The sequence below is a fragment of the Tauraco erythrolophus genome, chromosome 1 (genome assembly GCF_009769465.1).
Source record: "Tauraco erythrolophus isolate bTauEry1 chromosome 1, bTauEry1.pri, whole genome shotgun sequence".
Classification (NCBI taxonomy): domain Eukaryota; kingdom Metazoa; phylum Chordata; class Aves; order Musophagiformes; family Musophagidae; genus Tauraco; species Tauraco erythrolophus.
Genome location: NC_141465.1, coordinates 13,068,965 through 13,091,304, shown reverse-complemented (window position 1 = coordinate 13,091,304; position 22,340 = coordinate 13,068,965). Strand labels below are relative to the sequence as shown.

The window sequence follows — 22,340 nt, the reverse complement described above, 5'->3', positions numbered from 1 at the left end:
TCCTTTCTCTTCATTACTCTCTTATTTTTCAGCCACTTTTAGTGCATAACGTTTTTATAAATGCTTCCTATGAACAAATACAAATCTGACATCTAAAGTAGATTTAAGCCCTGCAAGAAAGGGTGGAAAAGAGAAGGAAACGAGGGTGGTGAGACTTTGGAATAGATTGCCTAGGGAGGTTGTGGATGTCCCCTACCTGGAGGTGTTCAAGGCAAGGTTGGACAGAGCCTTGAGTAGCCTGATCTAGTTGAGAGGCGTCCCTGCCCATGACAGGGAGGTTGGATTAGATGATCTCTAAAGTCCCTTCCAGCCTATGCCATTATATGATTCTATGAAAATAGTGTTTGTTTGGAGGTGAAGAATGGACAGAGCCTCTTGGAAGAGCTTCTGTTGCCCAGTCCCATGATAGCAGTACCCATTGCTCTGCTCAGAAGGACATCGCAGGCAAAAGCCTGCGATGTCCAACATCACGCCTAGAAACAGGTGACCAAGAAAATGGTCTGACAACAGGTGGATATGGTTAATGCAAGGTTCTGCCTGCCCACAAGTGCTGTGTCCAAGGAAAACCTTAATTTGGGATGCTCACAGATCAAAAGCTTCAACCTGGATGGATGCAGCAGGAAGCAAAGTGTCATAGCTAGTAGCTAGAGTGGCTTGCTAGTCAGACACGTGGGCCACAAATATGTTTCATGCCAAGTACGGCCAGTGCCATATGGCAGACTTTCCCTTTAGGCTTTGCCATCACCAAGCAGGTGATAAAACAAAGGCCCCAAAACCCATGTGTGAGTGCTCAGCTCTGAATAGGGGCCCTCAGACAGAGATCCAGTTCCTCCACTGGCATCTGGTTGCTCCAGGTGAGTTCTGCTTGAAGCAGGACACGTTACGCCTGACAAAATCATCACGTTTCCATGGACACAGTAGACTGTGCCGGTGTCCGGAGCACAGCTCCAGCAGCACCTGCTCCTTCTGGTCCCCAGGGGGGCTGTGTGGCAGGTGGGGGATGCCACTGCCTGACCCCTTGGACCAGCATCCTGGGTAATGAGTGATCTTCTTCAGAGAGGGGTTTTATGAAGCGTGGAGAGGGCAACTGGAGGCTGCTGGAGGGTAGCTGGCGGATGGGGAGCGAAAGGGAGCATCGCAGTCCCCTGCAACACCACCCACTCCTCACAGCGTCTCGACCCTACCCTGGAGCCTTCTCAAGGGCCAACACAAAATCAGTTTTTGCCCACACTGTGAAGAAACCCTCAGCTAGCTCAAATTCATGCTCTCTGAAGCCGCTGGCTGCTGCAGGGATGGGAATCGCTCAGAAGAAAAGGCATGAACGGCTGACATGAACTCATTGACTCGCCTGTCGCCCTGTGAGCTCAGTCTGTTTGGAGGTCTCTCCTCTGTCTGATACAGCTTAGCCTGCCTGGCCCTGCTGGGGTGGCATAGTGACGGTCACAGATGTTATTTGCTGCAAAATCGCTTACCTTCTGTGAGGTGCCAGCCGAACCCTCCTGCAGGCTCACGGAGATCTCAGGGTAGGCTGGAAAGCAAAGAGAAACGTGTTAGTGGCGTGGGTGCTGGAGGTCACGGTAACAGCTTCTAATGAGACTTAACAGCCTGGTTTTGTAAAAGGAGTAGAAATGAAATCCTACGTCCATCCACACACCTCGGAAGGCAAAAGCTTGCACAGCTTCAATTTGAGGTCAAGGAAGTGGTTTACAAGCACTTAGCAGCAGCTGCTACCACAAGATCTGTGATGTATTTCACTGTCTCTCTAAACTACTCTTGGGCAGCGTTGCTGGAGAAGCGAGCTCAAACCACCCCACAGTCACAGCTCCAGCAGCGGTGCCTCCCTTCCCGGGCCTGCTTAGATAAAACACTCCCCATTTATTGGTTCCCCTGGGTTTTTACCAACCAAAGTCTTTTGCAAAGGCTTTCACCCATCTCAGAAACGTTCATTGATCTTGGGTACCAGCTACCCACGGGCTGTCTCCTGGGCAGACGTGTGACAGTGTCACACCACAGACGCTTCCTGCCCTGCCGGGAAGCCCGGAGCTCATCTTCACATCAGAGCAGCAGGTCTCTGACGACCACATCCACAAGAAATGGAAAAAGTGTTTTCTTTTGTTTTCACAGCCTGTCGGTTCTCGATGTGCCTGGTTGTACGGATAAAAGCTATCAGGTACTGTAAGCCTCTCTAAATTGGCATTTCTAAATTAGCCATTGGGATCACTACTGCAGTAGTATTAACTGACTTGGTAAGTTAGGACTGTTGAAACTGCTAACATACAGAAAATCTCAGCAGCCTTGGATAAATGGTGCTTCCGACCCTTTCTGAGCCTTAAAACTGGACTGGAAACAAGTGCGGCCCCTGGATTATTTAGAAAATCCATTTTTCTTTCTCTTTCATACCTAAAACTCTACCATTAAGATGATTTTATTTTCTTTTTTTCCTAACCCTGGTAATTGATATAGGGTCACCTCTGTTCATTACATTCCCCTCTGAGGTGAACTGCTCAAATTTCCCTGTTATTTGTCTAGTGAATCCACGAAGGGCTCTCTCATCTTCTATTTTTTAATCTTCATTTTTCTGTCTAGCATTACTGATGGATTATGCCTGGGAGTGACCTATATTTAATTATCATGGCCTTATGGTTTTCTGGACTTAGGGTACTTTTTGGGTGGAATTTAATTTATTCCCCTCCCCCCCCCCCTTTTTTTTTTATTTGGTAGATTCTTCCTATCAAAAAAATTAATGTTTTAAGATTTTGTCCTTGTTTCTGCCTTGCCAAAACTGTACAGATGGTAGTGAGGCTGGCAGAAGACAACCATACTTTTTCAGATGTAAGAAAAAGTCTAGTAAACCAGATCTTCTAATAACAGCTAAAAGTTGTCTGGGAGACTAAATAATATCTGGTCTAGTGCCTGCTCTTCCTTTCATTTTTTGATGAGAACAAGTATGCTTTTCCCTATCCGTATTGGATGCTGTCCTTTGCTTTCTCAGAAGACATGTTTGCTGTGTGACTATTCTGGCAGGCAGCACTCAAGCACGGCTCTGAATGATCATAGAATCATAGAATGGCATAAGCTGGAAGGGACCTTAGAGATCATCTAATCCAACCTCCCTGTCATGGGCAGGGACGCCTCTCAACTAGACCAGGCTACTCAAGGCTCTGTCCAACTTAGCCATGAACACCTCCAGGGAGGGGGCATCCACAACTTCTCTGGGCAATTTATTCCAAAGTCTCACCACCCTCGTACTGAAGAATTTCTTCCTAAGATCTAATCTAAATCTGTTCTCCTTCAACTTAAACCCATTTCCCCTTGTCCTATCAGTGGACACTCTTGTAAAAAGTCCTTCCCCAGCCTTCCTGTAGGTTCCCTTCAGGTATTGGAAGGCAGCTATTAGGTCCCCCCAAAGTCTTCTCTTTTCAAGGCTGAACAATCCCAGCTCCTGCAACCTGTCCTCATAGCAGAGGTGCTCCAGCCCCTGGATCATCTTTGTGGCCCTCCTCTGAACACGCTCCAACAAATCTATGACTCTCTTATGGTGGGGACACCAGAACTGGATGCAGTATTTGAGGTGGGGTCTCACAAGAGCAGAGTAAAGGGGGAGAATCACCTCTCTCGACCTGCTGATGACGCTTCTCTTGATACATCCCAGGATTCGGTTGGCCTTCTGGGCTGCATGAGCACACTGCCAGCTCATGTTGAGCTTCTCATCTATAAACACATCAAATCCTTCTCTTCAGGGCTACTCTCAACCCACTCTCTGCCCAGTTTGTATTTGTGCCTAGGATTGGTCCAACTCAGGTGAAGGATCTTGCATTTTGACTTGTTGAAGCTCATGCAGTTTGCACTGGCCCGTTTCTCAAGCCTATCAAGGTCCCTCTGGATGGCATCTCCTCCCTCAAGTGAGTCCATGGCACCACACAGCTTGGTGTCATTGGCAAACTTACTGAGGGTACACTCAATGCCGTCATCCATGTCACTGACAAAGATGTTGAACAACACTGGACCCAGAACAGACCCCTGAGGGACACCGCTTGACACTGGTCTCCATGTGGACATTGCGCCATTGATCACATCTCTTTGAGTGCGACCGTCCAGTCAATTCTTTAACTGATGGAGTGGTCCATCGGTCAAATCCGTGTCTCTCCATTTTAAAGACAAGGAAGTCATGTGGGACAGTATCAAGCACCTTGCACAAGTCCAGGAAAATGACATCTGTTGCTTTACCCATGTCAACCAGCGCTGTAGCTTTGTTGTAGAAGGCCACTAAATTAGTCAGGCACAACTTGCCCCTAGTGAAGCCATGTTGGCTGTCACCAACCACTTGGTTATTTTTTATGTGCCTTAGTACAGCTACCAGGAGAATCTGTTCCATGATTTTATCTGGCACAGAGGTAAGGCTGACTGGTCTGTAGTTTCCCGGGTTGTCCTTTATCCCTTTTTTAAAGATGGGGGTTATGTTTGCCCTTTTCCAATCTGTAGGAACCTTACCAGACTGCCAAGATCTCTCAAATATGATGGCTAGTAGCCTAGCAACTTCAGCCACCAGTTCCTTCAGGACCCGTGGATGTATCTCATCAGGTCCCATGGACTTGTGCACCTTCAGGTTCTCTAGGTGTTCCCGGACCTGATCTACTCCTACCCTGGGTGGTTCTTCACTCTCCCAGACCCAGTCAACATCCTCTGTGATTTGGGAGGTGTGGTTCGAGTGGTTGCCAGTGAAGACTGAGGCAAAAAAGTTGTTGAATATTTCAGCCTTCACCATGTCCTCAGTAATCAGGTCGCCCGTATCCTTCCGGAGAGGCCCCACATTCTCTCTCATTTTTCTTTTTCCTCTCACATACCTATAAAATCCTTTTCTGTTATCTCTAATATCGCTGGCCAGATTTGACTCTGTCAGGGCCTTAGCTTTTCTAACCTGGTCTCTGAGTACACGAGCAACTTCCTTGTAATCATCCCAGGTTACCAGTCCCTGCTTCCATGCTTTGTGTATTCCCCTTTTGTATTTGATTTTAGCCAAGAGTTCTTTGTTTATCCATATAGGTCTCCTGGTGGTTTTGCCTGATTTCTTCCTTTTCGGGAAGATCTAACAGATCTTTTCCATTTAAAGTCTCAGCCGCTGTTAACAGTTTGACTTCGTTTGTCTTGCTAGGATATTTACCAATGTTTTGTGTCTAGCAGAAATTCAATATCTAGTATAGGAGCTTCTGCTGCTGAGCTTTTACCCTTACAAAAAGGAGAAATCAATATTTGGCAAAGTTAGCCCGAAAAGGCCATATATTTTTGCAGAAGCCTGTATCTAAAATAACTATTCTAGAAAATAAATATTTTAAAGTATTTCCGTCCAAAAGTGTCCTCTTGAAAAAAAGCTCTCTTAATTGAATGTCTGCTACTCATCCTATCAAGACTCTCAACTTCATTGAGCATCTCATTCATGCCTTCCCCGTCCTCTCCTGCCCAGCTCCCAGTCAATACCCAGGCCACCTCAAGCATCTGTGGGGAAGTGCCACTGCCACCCCTCAGACTTGGGTTGTCTCTGCTGTGTTTAGCCCTGAAGTGTTTACCGGAGGGATCCTGCACAAGGAGCTTTCCCCAGGTGACAGAACCTTCCTCTCCTCCTCCTCCTGTCCATTACAGTGCCCTGGTGCACTGAGTGCCTGCCCTCCCTGCCCTGCTTTCACCACACCTGTCCCACGGGGTCCAATTGCACAAGTGTTTGGGCGACAGGGGCACGCTGTCTTGCTGAGATAGGAAAATCTCCCCATCTTTCAGTTGGCCTTGGTTCTCTGGTCACGTCCTTTCTGATGGCCAGGATGACTGATAAAACCAATATAATGTGCTGTTGACATCGTATACACTTACTATCACATTTTAGGTCCTGCCCTGGCCTTTTGAGGCTGGATCTACCTGCTAGGACATAAAAGTTCATTTCTTCATTCCCTGGTCAGCTTTGGCACAGGAACAAGAGAGGTGCTGTCGTCTGAAGTGGCTGTTTGTCTGTCCCCAAAAGTCAGCTGGGTATTGCAGGATTATTCTGGCCACTGTCTCTGCCTGTTCTCTGCCAGCTCCTGCCCTGCCAGTGTATGGGCGTGCAGGCTGGCGCAGGGGCAGTGCTGGACCATCTGCTCGTGGTCTCCCCCTCCAATTGCAGCACAAGAGAGGTAAATGAACAAAAGACGGTATGATGCAATCATAAGCATCGTGATTTCAGCGAATGGTAACAGGAAAGATTCATGCAGCATGCAAAACAGTTATTTCACCTGCAAAATATTTGTTGTGAAAGGGCTAAGAGCACAAAAAAGTATTTCCTCCGAGATCTGGACTCTATTATTGGCCTGAGGTCTGGGACATCTTCCTCAGCACCCACCGTAAACCAGCTCTCAGGGACCTCCTCTACCCAACCCTGCCCTGGAGGCACCTACAAGAGACACTGACCACCCAGTGCTCTGTTCCAAAGCCAGCCAGCAGTTACTGGGAGCACCACAGGCTGTTCAGAAAAGCCCACCACCAAAGGCCATGGTTGCCTTCTCTTGTTTTCTGCTCTCCCCTGTTGTGCTAAGATGCTGATGTGGGTGCATGCACAGACAACCACATGTGACGCAGCAATTGAGAGAATAAGCCAAATAAAGCGACCTCTTAGGCTAACAGGTACACAAACCGAGGTGAGAGCATCAGCAGGGACAGACAGAGAGAGAGTTCAAGTATGTTAGTCTACTTGAACGATTACCTGGGTAACACTGTAGCTATTTGACAAATGTTGATTTTTAAAAGTAAGAGCCATGTCTGAATCATGCAAACACCAGAGGAAATTTCAGATCATTAACTTCTATTTTTATGTCTTTTGCGTCAATGACCAACAGCCCTATACGCAGGTTTTGCCATCTTATTTTTTTATTGTTTTTTTTTTTTTTCCTGTTTCCTGTTGAATATTTTGTTGCATTCAGAACATCGGGCTCACATGGCCGTGTTGTCCCCAAGCTACAAGCTTCCTCAAGCAAGCAGCTACAATCAAGGGACTGTAGACAGACCCACTATTTAACATTCATTCATTTTAGGAGTGTTGGAAATATGTTTTCCAGATTCACTGCTCTATAAGCAGAAAATACAGCCCGGTTTTCAGTGGGCAGTGTTGCTCTGATCTGATTGTACCTCAGCAGTTGTGGAGTAGTTCCTAAGCCACTAGAAAGGGAACAGAGCAAGTACCTAAGATGGGGAAGGCTTCCAGCACGACATGCCAGCCCACACATTTGCGGTACTTGGGCCCTGTTGCTCCTGACCAGTTTGAGACCCCAAGGCAGGACCTCATTTCCAGAACCAGAGCCTTTGGCAGCGGCTGGACACCACACACCTTCAAGGATGTGACTTTGCAACAATGGTAGTTCCAAACTGTTTTAGCTGCTTACTGAATTTTGGCTGTGATTTCCTAACCACAGGCAGCATGGCCATTTTTTAACTGAGGCAGGGAGAGCTTGATGACCAAGGTGCTCTACCTGTAACCCGCAACGTGCCAACATAAGCTTATACATTGGGGTGAAACAGTGGCAATTTGCATGCTGGTGGTGTTGATATATGCACAATGGATCTACTAATTTTGTTGCCAGAAATTGAATGCCACAAGTTCTATGAACTGTGGGCTTATTTACTAACATTTTAACTCATTTCAGCTCAAAAAATTACAATGTAAATACAGATATATTTAAAAAAACCCAGCGTATTTCAGAAGCTGTTGCCTTCAGAACCAGACCAGAGTGCTACCTTTCCAAGTGCAAATAGGTGGGCAGTTGGCATAGGCCCCTTACCGAATACTCTCACGGTGGTGCTGCTCTTCTGGACTCTCTCCGGGTGGTACACCACATGGCAGGAAAACACCCTGCCATCGTCTGTGATTTCGGTGGGGAAAATCTTTAGAGCATTATTCAAACCCAGGAGGACTCTTTGCCCATACATTGCGCTGCTGTTCCTGTACACTGCAGGGCAGGAGGGCTGCTTGGTCACAAGTTCCTCTTTCCTGCCATTTTCCCCCTGTGAAAAAAGCAACCCACACAATGCGTGAAGACGAGACACCCTCCTGCAACTATTTTTGTAGACCAGCTCTATTCCCACAATGAAAATCTCTTGCACCCTTAGCGTTGAGCTTGGCTTTGAGACCAGCTCTATTCCCACTGTGAAAATCCTTCGCACCCTTAGCATTGAGTAGGAGCAAGTGGACATTTGCAACATCTATTTTTTCCAAATACATTCTTGTTTTTTTTTGAGGAAATCCCCCAGAACTTCAAAACCAGTAGTGATCATCATCTTACCGATAAATGATGGAGTAAATAGCTATGTCTTGTGAGTCCAGATCTCTGTAGACTGCAGAGAGGGCAACAGAGCTACTTTCCCACTGCAGCAATTTTTAAGTTGTGCTAAACATCCTATACATATTAAACACGACTCAAAGTCCAAGAAAAATCTTTGTTCTTTTAGATTTTAAACAGCAAGAACCTGATGATAATAGCTAAAAGTCATCTCCTCTTAATGCCTGCGTCCCTGTCACCCTTATGTACTTATATATAGCTACAGCCAACACATCCTGAACATCTGTGCCTCGGTACATATTTGCAAGTGGTACTCTGAACAACACATAGTGACCCACATATGTCGTTGTGCTGACCTTTGGGGTTTTTTCCCCACTTCCTCTCCTACTTGACTTTGTAGAGTAAACTAGCAACATTAAAAAATAGTAAGGACAAGGGTGTTCCCTAGAGAAATTTTAAGCATTTTAAAATTAAGAATGCACTGCAAAAGGGAGATCTAAAAAGAATACGAGCTGGGACAAAAGATTAAAAAGTCTAAAATATTTTAAAGTCACCTTTAAGAAAACTCTCAACAGTTACAGCCCCCCAGTGACAAGAGATAGAAATCAACGGGCAAACTTGAGGACGCTGCTGGCTGACTTCTGTCTATGTACTGAAATTAATGCCAAAAGGTAACGTTAAAACATGCATACAAATATTTATCCAGAAAGTGAGATGCAGTACAAAAATATAACGAGCTTTAGATCTCACGGCAAATTGCTTAAAAATAGTTTTTATGTGGTTAACTAGACGACTGGGTTTACATGTCTTTGGCGTGCATCTGTGACATGGAGGTTAACAAAAACATTACAGTCAGCCCCTCCTTTTTTTTTTTTTTAATTTCAAAGTGGCCTGATGTCTCACTTCTCTATGCAGTAACTGTGTATTTTTCAGAGATACTAAAGCTTTACTGTAGCAGAAAGCCCTGAGAAACTGAGAAATCTAATGCAAGGAATATTTTATTTCTGTTTTGTTTGCAAAGTTCTTTGTCACTTTCCACAAACCTGCTCTACATGTACTCCTGAAAAACTGAAAGCAATTAAGATGGAATTTTCCCTCTTTGTTTCTTTAACAGCTATTGTTTGTGGTGTCTATGTTGCAAAGCCACGTTTGTACTTCTTCCTTTGCTATCACAGTCCAACATGACTGATATCTTTTGTTTAGCAGATTCTGCAGGACGCAGTAAAGTCTGACATTTCTATTTCAATCTACAAAAATACCCAGTAGTTCCTTCTGAAATTTATACCTGAGATGAAAAATACTTACCACTAGCCACTTCAAAGGATAATTGGACAAATTTTCTGAGGTTGTGTCCTCAAGGCATGGAATTTCTAAAGTCTGGTTTAACTGCACTTCCTTCACGTAGTGCTGCTCCTCTTTTGTCATTGCAACGACAACAGCAACCACCAAAAAAAACAAAAGCCCAAGAAGGAAAATCAGAAACATGGTGTTCATTGTGCTTTAAAAACCAATGCTGACTGGCCTTCTGTTCAAGGAATAGGCACTTTTTAGATTAGAAGGGAACTGTAATTTTCAACCATTACCCATTGACACATTTGATAAGTGAAAGCCCTCCATCCGATTCTAGATGCAGTTTCATGACTCTAATTCATGGCTTTACCTGAATTTTTGTGTGATTCATAAAAACTTTTCTTAACTGCAGGATCAAGATGTCTCCTTTCGGAGCTGAGAATAATTTGAAGCTTCACTTTTTCTCTTACGATTTTTTTCTGCATCAATAAACCTTCACATTGATTTTGTGCACCTGTATTTCCTTTTCTCTGAAAATATCCACAGACCTTCTTCTCACTAAGGTGTTTAGCATGTCAGGCAGGTTAAGATTAACCCCATTTTTCAGTGTAAATGCTCCTTTTGTTATTTTCCAGCCTTCCCACTACCAGAAGCAGAGCACTTGTCACTCTTTCCTTTGTCATAAATATAAAAAAGCACTTCAGCATCTCCTACCTGTCCTGTTTTCAGCTGGGACAGAGTAGGAGAGCTCTGTGTTTTGGTTTCAGCCTGGGATTCATTATGAGAAGAATGTTGACAGCACACTGGTGTTTATATTTGGCACTGAGACTTCAAGGACTTTTCAGCTTCCTGTGTTCTTGCCAGTGTGCAGGAGCACAACAGGCTGGGGGGAACGTGGCCAGGACGAAGGGACAAATAGATATATATTTAATCTATTTTTTATCCGGGGAGGTGGGACAATATTGAGCAGTCCCAGACCGTTACATCATTTGGCAGCGGGGACTTTCTGGTGACTGTGACTTCTTTTCTGTCTTGTGCCCAAGAACGGAGTGACAGTGCCAGCACGCAGCCTGTGCCACAGGGCCACCAAGAAAGGTAGCACCCAGAGGGGTGCTCAGGAGACCCAGGGGCAGAAGCAGCTCATCTCTGCTCTCCATCATAGCAAAGCAGCTGAGGAGCCAGCTATCACAGTGAGACACAGAGTGCACAAGCCCTGAAGGGGCTGGATACTGTGGAAAGGATAAAGAAAGGGCAAAGGAAGCAAATCTATAGCTTCCCCAGGAGGAAAACTGCACAGGAGACTTTGCTGGGACAAGCCACCATGCAAAAGAGCCATGCAAGATATGAGAAGTACAAAGATGAGTAGTCACCCCAGGAGCTTAGCCTGCAAACAGCCTCTGCCTCTTCTCACAGTCATGTGCCCCAGCTGCTTATTTTCCCTCTGCCTTTGATTCCCATCTCCATTAACAGCCTGTTGGCTAAGGTCCTCCGTGTTTGTCAGACCTATGTGGGCTTGCTGCTCTGCGGGCTTTTTGCGGTATCTAGAAGTTGAATCCATCTGGATTCACTTCACTTCGATGTAGTTTGGAGCTGTGCTTAATTAATGACTAGCACCCTTCTCCATCTCACTCATAGGCTGGATTAAGGTCTTTTGCCTTCTTTAAAGGCAAAATAGTTGGTTGCAAAAGATCTGGTTACCTTAAAATACAAATCTGCAAGAGGTATGTTGCAAATTGAATTTTTTAGTTCTCTCTAGCAAGCGTCATGCACTTGATGAAAAAAGCCACAATGATGCTGATATGAACAAAAACTGCCCACGTTTAACATGTTGACAGCAATAATGTCGCTGAACATGTTGGTATCAACCGAGGGCACCAGCAAGAGAAAAGGAGCAATGCCTGATCAGCACTATGACTGTATTAAGGAAGAAACAGAGAAAAATCGCATGAAGAACAGAAGCGTGGGAGGGTTTCACATGGTTACCAGCACTGTTTGTAACTCACTGCTGTCTGCTCGATCCAGCCCCTCTGCCCTGCGAAGTGCAGGAAGATTCCCGAAGGGGAGCCTAGGGAGCACACCCCTGTACAGCAGGTAAAGCGGCAGCTCGCTCCTTGACGCAGTTATCCAGCCTGCACTGTTTAAACTCGCCCATCCTCTACGGGTTGCGCAGGGAGGCTGGCCCTAATTTTGCCTTTGTAAGTTCATCAGGGCAGGAAGGTGCTTCCCCTGAGGTCTGCCTCCGTGATAACAGCACCAGACCGCCTGGAGCCACAGCCGTGCAGGGGCCATCAGGCAACGAGGCGGCACCTTGGGTTAAACATTCCTGGATATGAGGCTTGCACAAGACTTCCTCCTGCTGCAGGACAAATGTGATCCAGCACAGGGACTGATGTCCCTCCTCCCACCAGTTTGGCCTCACTGTGCAGGACAAAGAGGCAGTGAAAGAGCAGCTGCTCCCTGCTGCCCCTGTTGTCACCTGCACCCACCCTGCTCCTGACCCCTGAACATGTGCTGCCTCTACAGAGGCAGAGCCAACATGTTGGCTTTGCAGCTCTGAACTGAAACTGTGCCAGGTTTGTTGCTTTTACTTTAATCCTTCTTGGCTTGTTAACAGAAACCTGGGCCAGGAAAGGGTTTCTGGGGTCATCAAAGCCAGTCCCCTGTGAGCACAATAACAGGCTTGTCCAACATCCCCGCCTAGCTCCATCTTCACGGCAGTTTGGACTTCTGCCCTCACTGCTGGCATTAAACAGCTGTTCCCAAAGTTGCCTCACTAATGGTTGCCACTGTTGTTTAATTCGTAGTCAAATCTGTTCACGTCCTTTTTAAACCCATTTGTTTCTTTGCCAGGATAATTTAAATATCCTCCCTGGAATCCACACTCTCTCCTGAGGCTTACTTACCAAGAACAGTTATGCTGCTTTCCAGCTTCCTTTTGGCTGACTGAAGCAGTCAAGTCTATTCCTGTGATTGTCCTAATCAATCCTCCACTTTGCTACAGTGTGCTTTTGACGGTGGGGACACACACCCCTCCATTGAGCTAGCACCCAGAACCCCCTGCAGATGCTGGCCCTCAGCCTCAACCAGGAAAGGGTGTTTTCTCCTTCTGGTGCCCAGTGCCGCACGCCCATAGAAGTAGTAGTGCAACGTGGTTTGGATATCCAGCATCCTCGGTCCCATCATATCCTGAGCCACTTGTCCAGTCTTGTCCCCAGCCTGTTTCTCCAAAACTAAGATGTGGAAACTGCCCATCTCGCCACCTTTTTTGCCTTCCTATCTAACTTTGTGGTCCTCCAAACAAATGAAGTTTACTAATCACGACCTGGATAATAACAGCTAAAGAGTGCCTGGTAAATAGGAAACTGTGCAGGCAGTATCATTTAGTGGCACCATTGCAAACTCCAAACATGTCACCATCACCAACCAAGAAATGTCCATCTATCCTGATATTCCGCTTCCCACCCCTGCATCTCTGTTACAAAAAAGCAACATCTCATTCGTAATCACTTACCTTCTGCCTTGACAATAAGTTGAATTTTCGCAGCCTTTGTCCCATACGGGTAAGTAGCAAAACTGCACTCGTACTGTCCGCCAAGGGAGACGGTAACGTTTTTCAGATGCAGAGCCCACTGATTGCATTCAGACGTGGTGTTTGGATTGGGGGAACACAAAGCCTCTGTAACATCCCAGCTGCAGCACTTCCTTGTGCTGAAGGACACCGAAAAGTTGTAAGAAGCCTCAGGAAAAGTGAAGTAATGGGTGCCATAAGCGGGGTGATAAACAGCTATCCTGGTGTAATCAGTCTTGGACCACTGTGTCTGTATTATGTGAGTGCTGTGTGCTTTTGGGAGGTTGCACACCAGAGTCACGTCAGTACCCGGTAAAGCGTGGACCACTTCTGTTTGCGTAATGACGTCTTGAGGTTGGCCTTGAAAACAAATGGGACCATTTTCAGTGCAAGTAATGTTTAAACAAAGCTTTCTCCTAAGCCATCATTGACATGATTTGGTGCCTTAGCCACAGACAGCCATGGAAACCCTACAACTGTAACAACAGGCTTTCCAGCGAGGAGATTTGCAGTAGATCTCCACCACTACAGACTGTGGAGAGAGAACTGGGAGAGCAAACACTCGCTTGTCTGGAAGAGGGCAGAGAGCTCCCATCACACTCGCAGGAGAGAAATGGGACCTCTGAGGATCTCTGTGAAAATGGAAATCTTTCAAGCCATATAAATAAAGCAGAAGCTGAGCCCAGTTATATCCCCAGCTCTTTTTGTAAGAACAAATGAGTTATCCCTGCTGGCTAATTCTGCCCTGCACCGTTCCCCCTGCCCCGTGCCATTGCCTTCGCTGCTTTGATAGAGAAAGCTGTTCTTTTACCTCTACATTATTAAACAGCTCCTGCATGGCCTAAACGAGTGTCCATTTCAGTGTCAGAGTGAGCTGCCCCAGTATGTATGGTTTCTTCCTGAATTAATTTCATAAAGCATGTTGGCAGTCCTTAGTGTGCCATATGCAGGAGTAACGGGTAGGTGAAATGAAGGGGCTTTCAACAGGAGCCCATACTGCTTGGTTTTGCTGCTGCTGTAGTAAAATTGATTTCTCTCCCTTTCTCCCTCCTGTGAACAAGAGGCAGGCAGTCCCCAAATCTCTGTATGCAGAGCACTGACAAGCTCAAGGAGATGAAGAATTTATGGATGGGGGAGTCACAGTGAGACAAGAAATCAGTCCCACACACAGAGCCATACACAAAAGGCCCTTTTTTAAGAGGGGGTGCAGGTCCCCAGAAAAATGAGTTTGTGCAGATGTTCTTAGGTAGAGACATGTCGCCTAACGTCTCCATTAGCTTTTATCCTCCCTGTGTATCACTGTAAATTTGCTTTGGGAACTTGCCCCGCAGTCCCAGCAGCTGTACCGCTGGCTCCTCACGGCAGCAGGTGCACACTGCTCACCTTCTTTGCTTGAGAAAGGCAAGTACTGATTTCTTTGCTTTGGCACCTGCTCTGCCACGTGGTACAGGGCTCCAGGGTGCCTGAGCCAGGGGATGCCCTGCCAGGGGCCAGGCAGCCTCGGCGGTGCTTGCAGGGGGACCGGCGTGCTCCGCAATCCGCCAGCTCTGTCTGCAGCAAGACGGGGACCCAACACAACCGCAGCTCTGGTTTGACAGGGAAGAAGGGCAGAGTCCCACATCCCCGCAGAGCTGGTACCGCTGAGATTTGGTACCTAACCGCTGAAGTGTGACATGAACATGTAGATACTAGGTGCATGGAGAGCAAAGCTACTGAATGGCCATTGCCAACATTAATCCCTGGTTTTTGTAGCTGTGTTCTCTGTTCATCTTTTGATCGACTTCCCAGAGATGGGATGACTTAAGAGGGTAAATAAGAAGAAGCCTGAGTGACAAGTGCTGGGAAAAAAATTACTGAAAACTATTTTGTCAGCCTAAGGAGCTTATTATAGCAAATGCTTACTGATTTCACTGCGAGTTTTGCATCAGTAAAAGTTAAGTAAAAAGTGATTAGCAATCTTGGTATCAGACTAGCAGGCAAGGAACATCTAGCAAGGTATCTCTCATTTCATACTGACGCTGTATTAGGTCAAAGGACCATGTAAAGAATGTCTACCAAGAATTACTTGAATATTTTATATTAAGATGAAAAAGTTTCAATTATAGAGAGAACATTGTAATTTGTGTTGTTAGCAGCCTAGCACTTTGGGTTATTTTAACTGAAACCCTTTCGCTCAAAAGTGTTCTTAACTTTTTGTTAGCCTCTCAGTATAGTCTCATTTTCTGCCAACTTTATTTTTCGAAATCAAATGCTGTCCAGTAGGCCATGCTTGTGCTCCATTTTAAATTTGACTCCCAGACATTTAGATGTCCGATCTCCACAAATGGCATGGAGGTATCCATTTTCACCTTTGAGTGACTTCAGTGAGGATTTCATCCTCAGAGGAAAAACACCAACAGTCCTATTTTTCCCTAAATAGTATTGCTTTCATGTATGTCTTGAAGCTTCTAATTCTTTCCTTGCATTTGAGAACTTTTATTTTCTACAGAAATGTGTATGAAATATTTCCTTCTCTTTTAAAATCCAGGTTGCCTCAGTGATGTAGAAATTAGGAACAGCCTATGCCAGATTTTGCGATGCAACTTACCATGCCAGTTAAATACATGAGCTTTCTCCTTTCTTAAATAGAAGAAGGTGTATTCTACAAAATTCTTCTTCCTAGCTGGTAATAGATACTCCCACATTCAGCATGGTCAGCATGTTGGGGGATGGGGTCAGTGAAGCGGGTTGTGAGCATCAGGCTTCTTCTTGATTTTCCTCAGATCATTTTTGGTTTAGACTCCCTCTAATGGGGATGCAGTTCTCCTTACCCAACTTTTCTGAAAGTTTTACTCCCAATGACAAACTTGTTTCTGAAGCCCTCAACACAACACGTAGGGCTTGATGAGGAAGAGGCAGGAAAGAATCTTTTAAGGTGTTGCAGCTTTACGATTTATCCTTGTCTTTCAGTGTTTTAACTCTTCCTCTCTCTGCATACACAGGTATGTGTGTGTGTTTGAGAGAGAGAGATATTTTTCATTTCCTCTTGGAAAACAGTTTTCTTTTTTGCCCATTGGAGACAAGTACATGTTGCCCTGAATACCAGTGAGCTCATCTCAGTAATTATTCTGGTGAAAAGGGGTTAGACATTTTGAACAAACCAATGTGCTAGTCAGCACAAGCCATTTGCTCCTTACTAGCTGCACATTATAAATAGAGTTATTAGAAAGCTGTCAGGAAAGAGAAAATCATTACCCATAGCTACAGCTTGTTCTAGTGAGACACACTAAGCCCAGCCCGCACGTGCCACCCTGCCCCTTATCATCCTCCATCGTAAACTGAGCTGAGGCGTCCCGCTGCCACGCTTACCTGCCACGCTGGGCACCGAGAGTAAATAAAAGAGGGAGAAGAGCCACCTTTTTTCCATCTTCACTTGGTGAAGTTTTGGTAAGCACGTAGCTCCCTTGGCCTGCTCCCGGCAGCGTCTCGGAAAAGGAAGTCGAGAAGGTCTGCCCTGTGCTGACGGGCAGATGTGCAACACAGTCACGCTCGTCGTTTTAGCGTGACTTCAAAGAAATGCTTCATTAAATGCAAAAGCCTCAGTTTCCTGCCAGAGCGACAAAATTAGTACATCTTGTGAAACGGTTATGTTGAAAACACTACCTGTACTGTGAGCCTGTGTTGAAGATAATTTTTCTTTTTTTCCCCTCTGTCTTTTCAGATAAACTCAGAGTAAGCTGTTTTCTGGTTTACACTCTCTCAAAAACTTGTCAGGTGTCTAAGGTTGAATATACAGAACATAGCATGCAAAAGTTGACTTTTTTTTCCCCTGCTTCATTTTCTTCCCACGTTAGTCCAACATAATTCAAATATACTATTTCCAGACTCTCTACACTCACTATCTTTAAAAAAACAGCAAAATAACAAAACCAATCCTCCTAAATTAAAACAGAGTGAATGGAGAGTTTTCCAGATTCACCTTTTTTTTTTTTGCCCCCCTGAGAAGGAGACCATTAATTATTTTCTGCAGGATGAAGAATTACAGCATCACACGGGACAACATCACTTGGTGCAGTTAAGCTCTGCACCTCACTGCCTTCAGCTGGTAGCTTTGGTGATGGCAGCACCCTCAGTCAGAAGCACGTGGTTCCTGCCAGTCCTGTGACCTGTCTTTATTGCAGGTCACCTGTAAATCCTCCTGAACTGTCCTCGAAGCACACTGTGTTTCCATAAACTAGACATACACCTGTCAGCAAAGCATCTCATTGCAGGCAAGTTTCATGCAAATCCAACCTGCTGTTGGCGGCTTTTCAGAAAGAACCAGATTTGAGTTCTTGCTTATCGCACTTGTTTTCTCAAATGCAAAGAGCAGGGCAGGACACCTAATGCACACAGCGTGGACATACGTTATCTGCTGGCTCTTCCCGATGTGTGATGGGTGTTTGGAATTGCAGCTGGGCAGGAAGCTGGTTGTCCCTGAGGACAACCCACCCTTTGGACTTTGGGAGAGGGCCGATTACAGTCCACCTGCCAGGGCAGAGAAAACAAGTGATCTGGATGGCACAGTCCCTTAAACAGACACCTCTGCCCACCAGCAGTGCTCTCCCTTGGGTGGTTGGTCCATCCTTGGGTGAGCCACGTCCTGACACTCTTTTCCAAAACAATTTCTAAGAGGGCCTGGGTGCCTTTGTTGGCTCCTCTTTTTTATGGTGCTCCTCTTTTTTATGTTACTCCTCTCTGTTGCTCAGGCAAGGCATATGGGAACTGCCAGCCACCATCTGCAATTTTCTTTCCAACTGTTTTCCATTTTCTTCCTGTCTACTTTTGCTGACCGTGTTGTTCCCCATAGCTCCAGCATGCAAGGCATAGAGTTCAAGTTAAAAAAAAGAGACCTCACTGGTCATTTCCCTATTTTATGCACTACCAGATGCAAACAACATCTGTACCACTTCCCTGATTTGTGCATATGCAACCTCTTGGTAGCACGTTTAAGCAGGCTAAGGTCTCCAGCTGGAACAGCTAATAGTGCTGGCCAGGCTACCGTCAGGCCTCCATATATATCTTGGAGGATAAATGCTGCTGCACAGTTCCTTTTTTGTTTGCATTGCTCCCCTGCCTGAGGAAACGCACTAAAAGCAGTCGTGGTAAATGCACTGGATGCCCGGGTTACTGCTAAGGGAATATTCTCTGGGGATGAAATCTCTGCTTGTCACTCAGAAGCCTGACAGAGAAAGATCTCTCTCAGAGGATCAAGAAGTCTTGAAGTTGAGGATGAAAAGAATATTCAAGCCATTGTAATTGACAGCCGCAGAAGAGAGTAAAAAATATTAAAAAGGTAGGTATTCTGATTTCCAGTTCAGAGCAGAGACCACAGAGAACTGAGAGATTATCTGCAGAAACTAAAGTCCAACAAAATTGGACTACAATCTAGAATTTGGGCTTTCGTTCATGAGTGTAGTTACATTAGCTTCTCCTGCTGATCAGTTCATGCTTTGTACCATGAGAGAATGTATTTTGTGTAACACAGGAGAAAAAAAAATCTCAAATGAGCCTTTTTGTTGATCTGAAACACGCATCACAATTCAACAAGACAGCCCAAGAGCCGTGTGGTATGTTCAATAGCTACAGAAATCCCTGAGCGGCTTGTTTGAGTTACTAGATGGCTATGTCTCGCCTTTAGAATTTGCTTCCCCCCCTAAAATAACATCCTAAAAATACACTGCTGCCATGTCGCATTGTGTTGGCTGAATGCAGCCACCCAGCGTTGTTGCTGAGCTTGGTGATGAAAGACAGGCAAGAAAGAAACCTCCCAGCTCGATGGATTTTTGTTCACTTCAGAGCTGTGTTTTGCCCCGATTCCTATCTTAAGCCCGAAGTCTGAAATAGTGATTCACCTTGCTGCTGACATTGATGCGCGTGAACAGCTGAGGCCTGCCTATGCATACGATATCAAAAACTACTTCTGAGACACACCACTTATCTCAGCCTACCAGCAGGGAGCCAGTTCTTCCCTGGAGCAGGCCACCAGGTCTCCCTCACAGTGGTGCAAGATTACGAGAGGTTCCTCCCCCACCACCGCTTTCCTGCAGTTACTCACTGGCAGCTTGGTAGGCGCCACTGTGGGATGTTACACACCGGGTTACGGATGGTGGGGGATGAGAGAAGGTACTGACACATGCCCGGGGCAGTGTCCCTCACTGGTAGCTGGGAGGAGGACATGTCTGTAACGGGCTTTTCCTTGGTGAGACAGCTGCAGGGATGTTTTTCTCAGAGTTGGGATGCACAGGTCTTTCCATCACGCTACATGTGCCTTTCCGGAGAGACCCAGAAACCACTGCAAAGCTGGGAGGTTTAATGGAAAAGAAGGGAGGTTTAATGGAGAAGAAGCTCTGCCCAGGCAAGAGACACATGTTGTTAGGCGATATGTCAATCACAACGTTTTAGTTTGGGCTGGACAAGCAGTTGGCCTGACTGGTCCTTGTGGGTCCCTGTGTCCTCGGAGGTGGCAGCGCTGGTGGGACGGGATGGGATCTGAGCATCCCCTGGGAGGGTGCCCTGGCAGCGCACTGTAGCGCGGGGCGCTGCCCACTGCTCAAGGACGTCTCTGCTGCCTCTTGTGACATTAATTTTCTTCTCCTTGGGTGGGAGTGGGGAGTCCTGTCATTATTTTCCGCAGACCCGTTCACCACTGGAGGAGGCATTTTGAGCGCTACACATGACTCTTTCTGTGGCAATCATCCTTATTACGCGTCATGCTCACAAAACCCTCAACCACAATACAATTCTTCTACCTCAATTACAGTAAGCTGCACCTAAGGAAGAAGCAGATCTGCAGTCAGCCCCACAGAAAAAAAGAAATCTGGAGCTCCAGAGACAAATTCAATTATTCACAAAGAGAGCCTTTTCAGAAATGTTAGTGTGGGAGCTCTTGCAGCCAGAGGCGAGGATGATTACCCTTGCAGACTGGTGTCCTCTAAACATTGCTTAAAGAAAGCACTGCTCCCCAGTGAAAAAGAGATGGAGACTTTGAAGCAGGAATTTCATTAAAGAGTAAACTAACCTTTCAGGTTCGCTTGGCACAGAAACTGCCACTTTGTCATTGTGTTTTCATTTTCAAGTTCCTTGAAAACCGTACTAATGACTCCGTGGCTGGCAGGCGACTTCGGCCACAGCACCTCACGGAGGGGTGGACGAGTGGGTGGCACGGGCCAGGGGGTCAGCTTGGCAGCGGACAGGGCACTGAGGTGGTGGTGGGATCCCCACTGGGCTTTTCCAGTGACCCCCCGCTTCCTCCTTCTGTCCATCCTTAGCTCTCGTGTCTCTCTCCTGCTGGCAGCACTGGCTCTTCTGCATGGGGAGGAGAGAGGAAGGGAGTATCTCACTCTGCTTCCTCCTCCTCCTCCTCTCTCATGGCCACACGCGCATGTCCGCCCGCTGTGTTTGACATAACGCAGCCCCTTTTTCAGCCAGGCTGTTTAAGCAGAATGGCATGGCATATGCCCTTCCCTCTCATCAGCAATTTTTCCAGCTGAAAGGTGTTTAAAGATCTGGAAGGACTTCTCATGCCTTCTCCCTCACTGACAACTGGGAAAGTGCTCAGCCCGGGCTGCCTCCCTGCCCTGGCCCTGCCCTGCCCTGGCACCAGCAATGCTCCATTGCCTTCCCCAGCTCCACTGCTGCTCCTGGTGCCGACGCCAGCAGAATTCAAGACATCCCTTTCCACAAACCTTTCATTTGCCATTACAGCCTGCAGACATTTTGGGGCCAAATCCAGCAGTACGCTGGCTCTTTAATTATGCCTTTTGCTCATCCCACTGGTAAATATCGCTTTCCTCACTTTGTAAGCAGGGAACTTGCTTGTGGACAGCCTCGCCCAGGACTACGAGTCAAAATGAATGGATGGGCAAGGACTACAGCCCTTAAATCCTCTCTTCTTCTGTCTGTGGGAAAAAACTCTGCGTGACTGCTCTGTGTTTACAAAGCCTTTCTGATGAGGCTTTTTGGGAAAGCAGGAGGATCACAGGGAGTACGCATCTCTGACTCTCCATTTCTGTGATATAAGAAAGGGACTGCAAAAACTGGCAGCAGTTTTTCCTAATTAGAAAGCCTAACTTATGGGTCATGTTTCAGAGAAAGAGGACATTATGCTAGGGATAAACTGCAGAGAATCACATCCCTCACCTTGTCTACCCTTCCAACCACGGGTCCCTGTGGTCCTCTGCTCCCATTTAATGCCATTTCTGATCAACGATGGTCCGTCAGTGTAAGCGGTTGAACATGGCGCTGTGCAAAGCGCAAGTTACTGAAAAAGTGCAGCATAAAAAGCACAACCAACTAACAAGACAAACATAAAGCACATTGACCCAGCAACTATACACCAACAAAAAAACACTGTGTGAAAGCCAGTCAGACGTTTCCAAAAAATTTTAAGACTCCAAAGAGTCATTATTTTCAAAGCGAAATGGAAGGCACACGCGAGACCAGCTCTGCTTTCTCTGGTCACTCTCTTTTCCAGCTACAGCACAAACGGTGCTTTCCCCCTGTTTTGCACAGCGTCAGCTCAGGCTTTTCACTTGTACACCTCACCCTCCACATTTTGTAAGAAAATGTTTCTAATTAGATTAATAACTGTGTAACAAAATGTAATGGCACCCACAGCTTTAAAAAGGAATTTGTTAGGAAATGCCAGCACTGGGAAACATCTGCTTATGTTAGACAACAAGGTCGAGGTTTCTAATGAAGCTTCCCAGAAGGGCCATGTCATCCCCTGGTCACTTTGGCAGGAGCTTCAGGGACAAGGCTTGGAGCAGCTTTCATGAATCACGCCAGCAAGAGAGAAAAGGACTCTGCTTGAGAAAGGGCTTCTCATAAACACAGCTTGTGGGGCTTTATCTTGGGGTCTGCACGAAAGAGGGAGTTATCAAGACAAGCAACAGACCACTCAATCAGAAACTAAAAGCTTAGGTTCACATCCAAAGTGCTGTAGATCTAGATGGGTTCTACAGCTCATTTTACTTTGCAGACAGTCTCTAATGTATTTTGTTGCCCGATTAATTTAAATTCCTTCATACTATTGTATGCAAATACCACCACACAGACACGCAGCTGCCTGGCCAGAGCTCAACACAGCAGACTGGTTAGAATTCACCACTGAAGAAATACATCAAATAGAAAAGATTAAAAGTGTGAAAGTTAACTTCAGATAC

At 46.1% G+C, this 22,340-nt stretch overlaps 1 protein-coding gene across 3 annotated transcripts in view; it reads right to left on the bottom strand.

Annotated features, from left to right (window-relative positions):
• Positions 1-16,678, bottom strand: part of CD96 (CD96 molecule) — a 29,507-nt gene extending 12,829 nt beyond the window's left edge. The window contains exons 1-5 of one of the 3 annotated variants that reach the window (XM_086627446.1): positions 16,504-16,678; positions 13,099-13,515; positions 9,603-9,712; positions 7,800-8,022; positions 1,473-1,528 (exon numbers count right to left, since the gene is read on the bottom strand). In XM_086627446.1, coding sequence (XP_086483572.1) covers positions 1,473-1,528; positions 7,800-8,022; positions 9,603-9,712; positions 13,099-13,515; positions 16,504-16,561 — 864 coding nt within the window. In that variant the 5' untranslated portion in view covers positions 16,562-16,678. The remainder of the gene's footprint in view (positions 1-1,472; positions 1,529-7,799; positions 8,023-9,602; positions 9,713-13,098; positions 13,516-16,503) is intronic. The other 2 variants (XM_086627369.1, XM_086627306.1) reach the window with 2 other exon arrangements.
• Between the last annotated feature and the right edge of the window lie 5,662 nt (positions 16,679-22,340).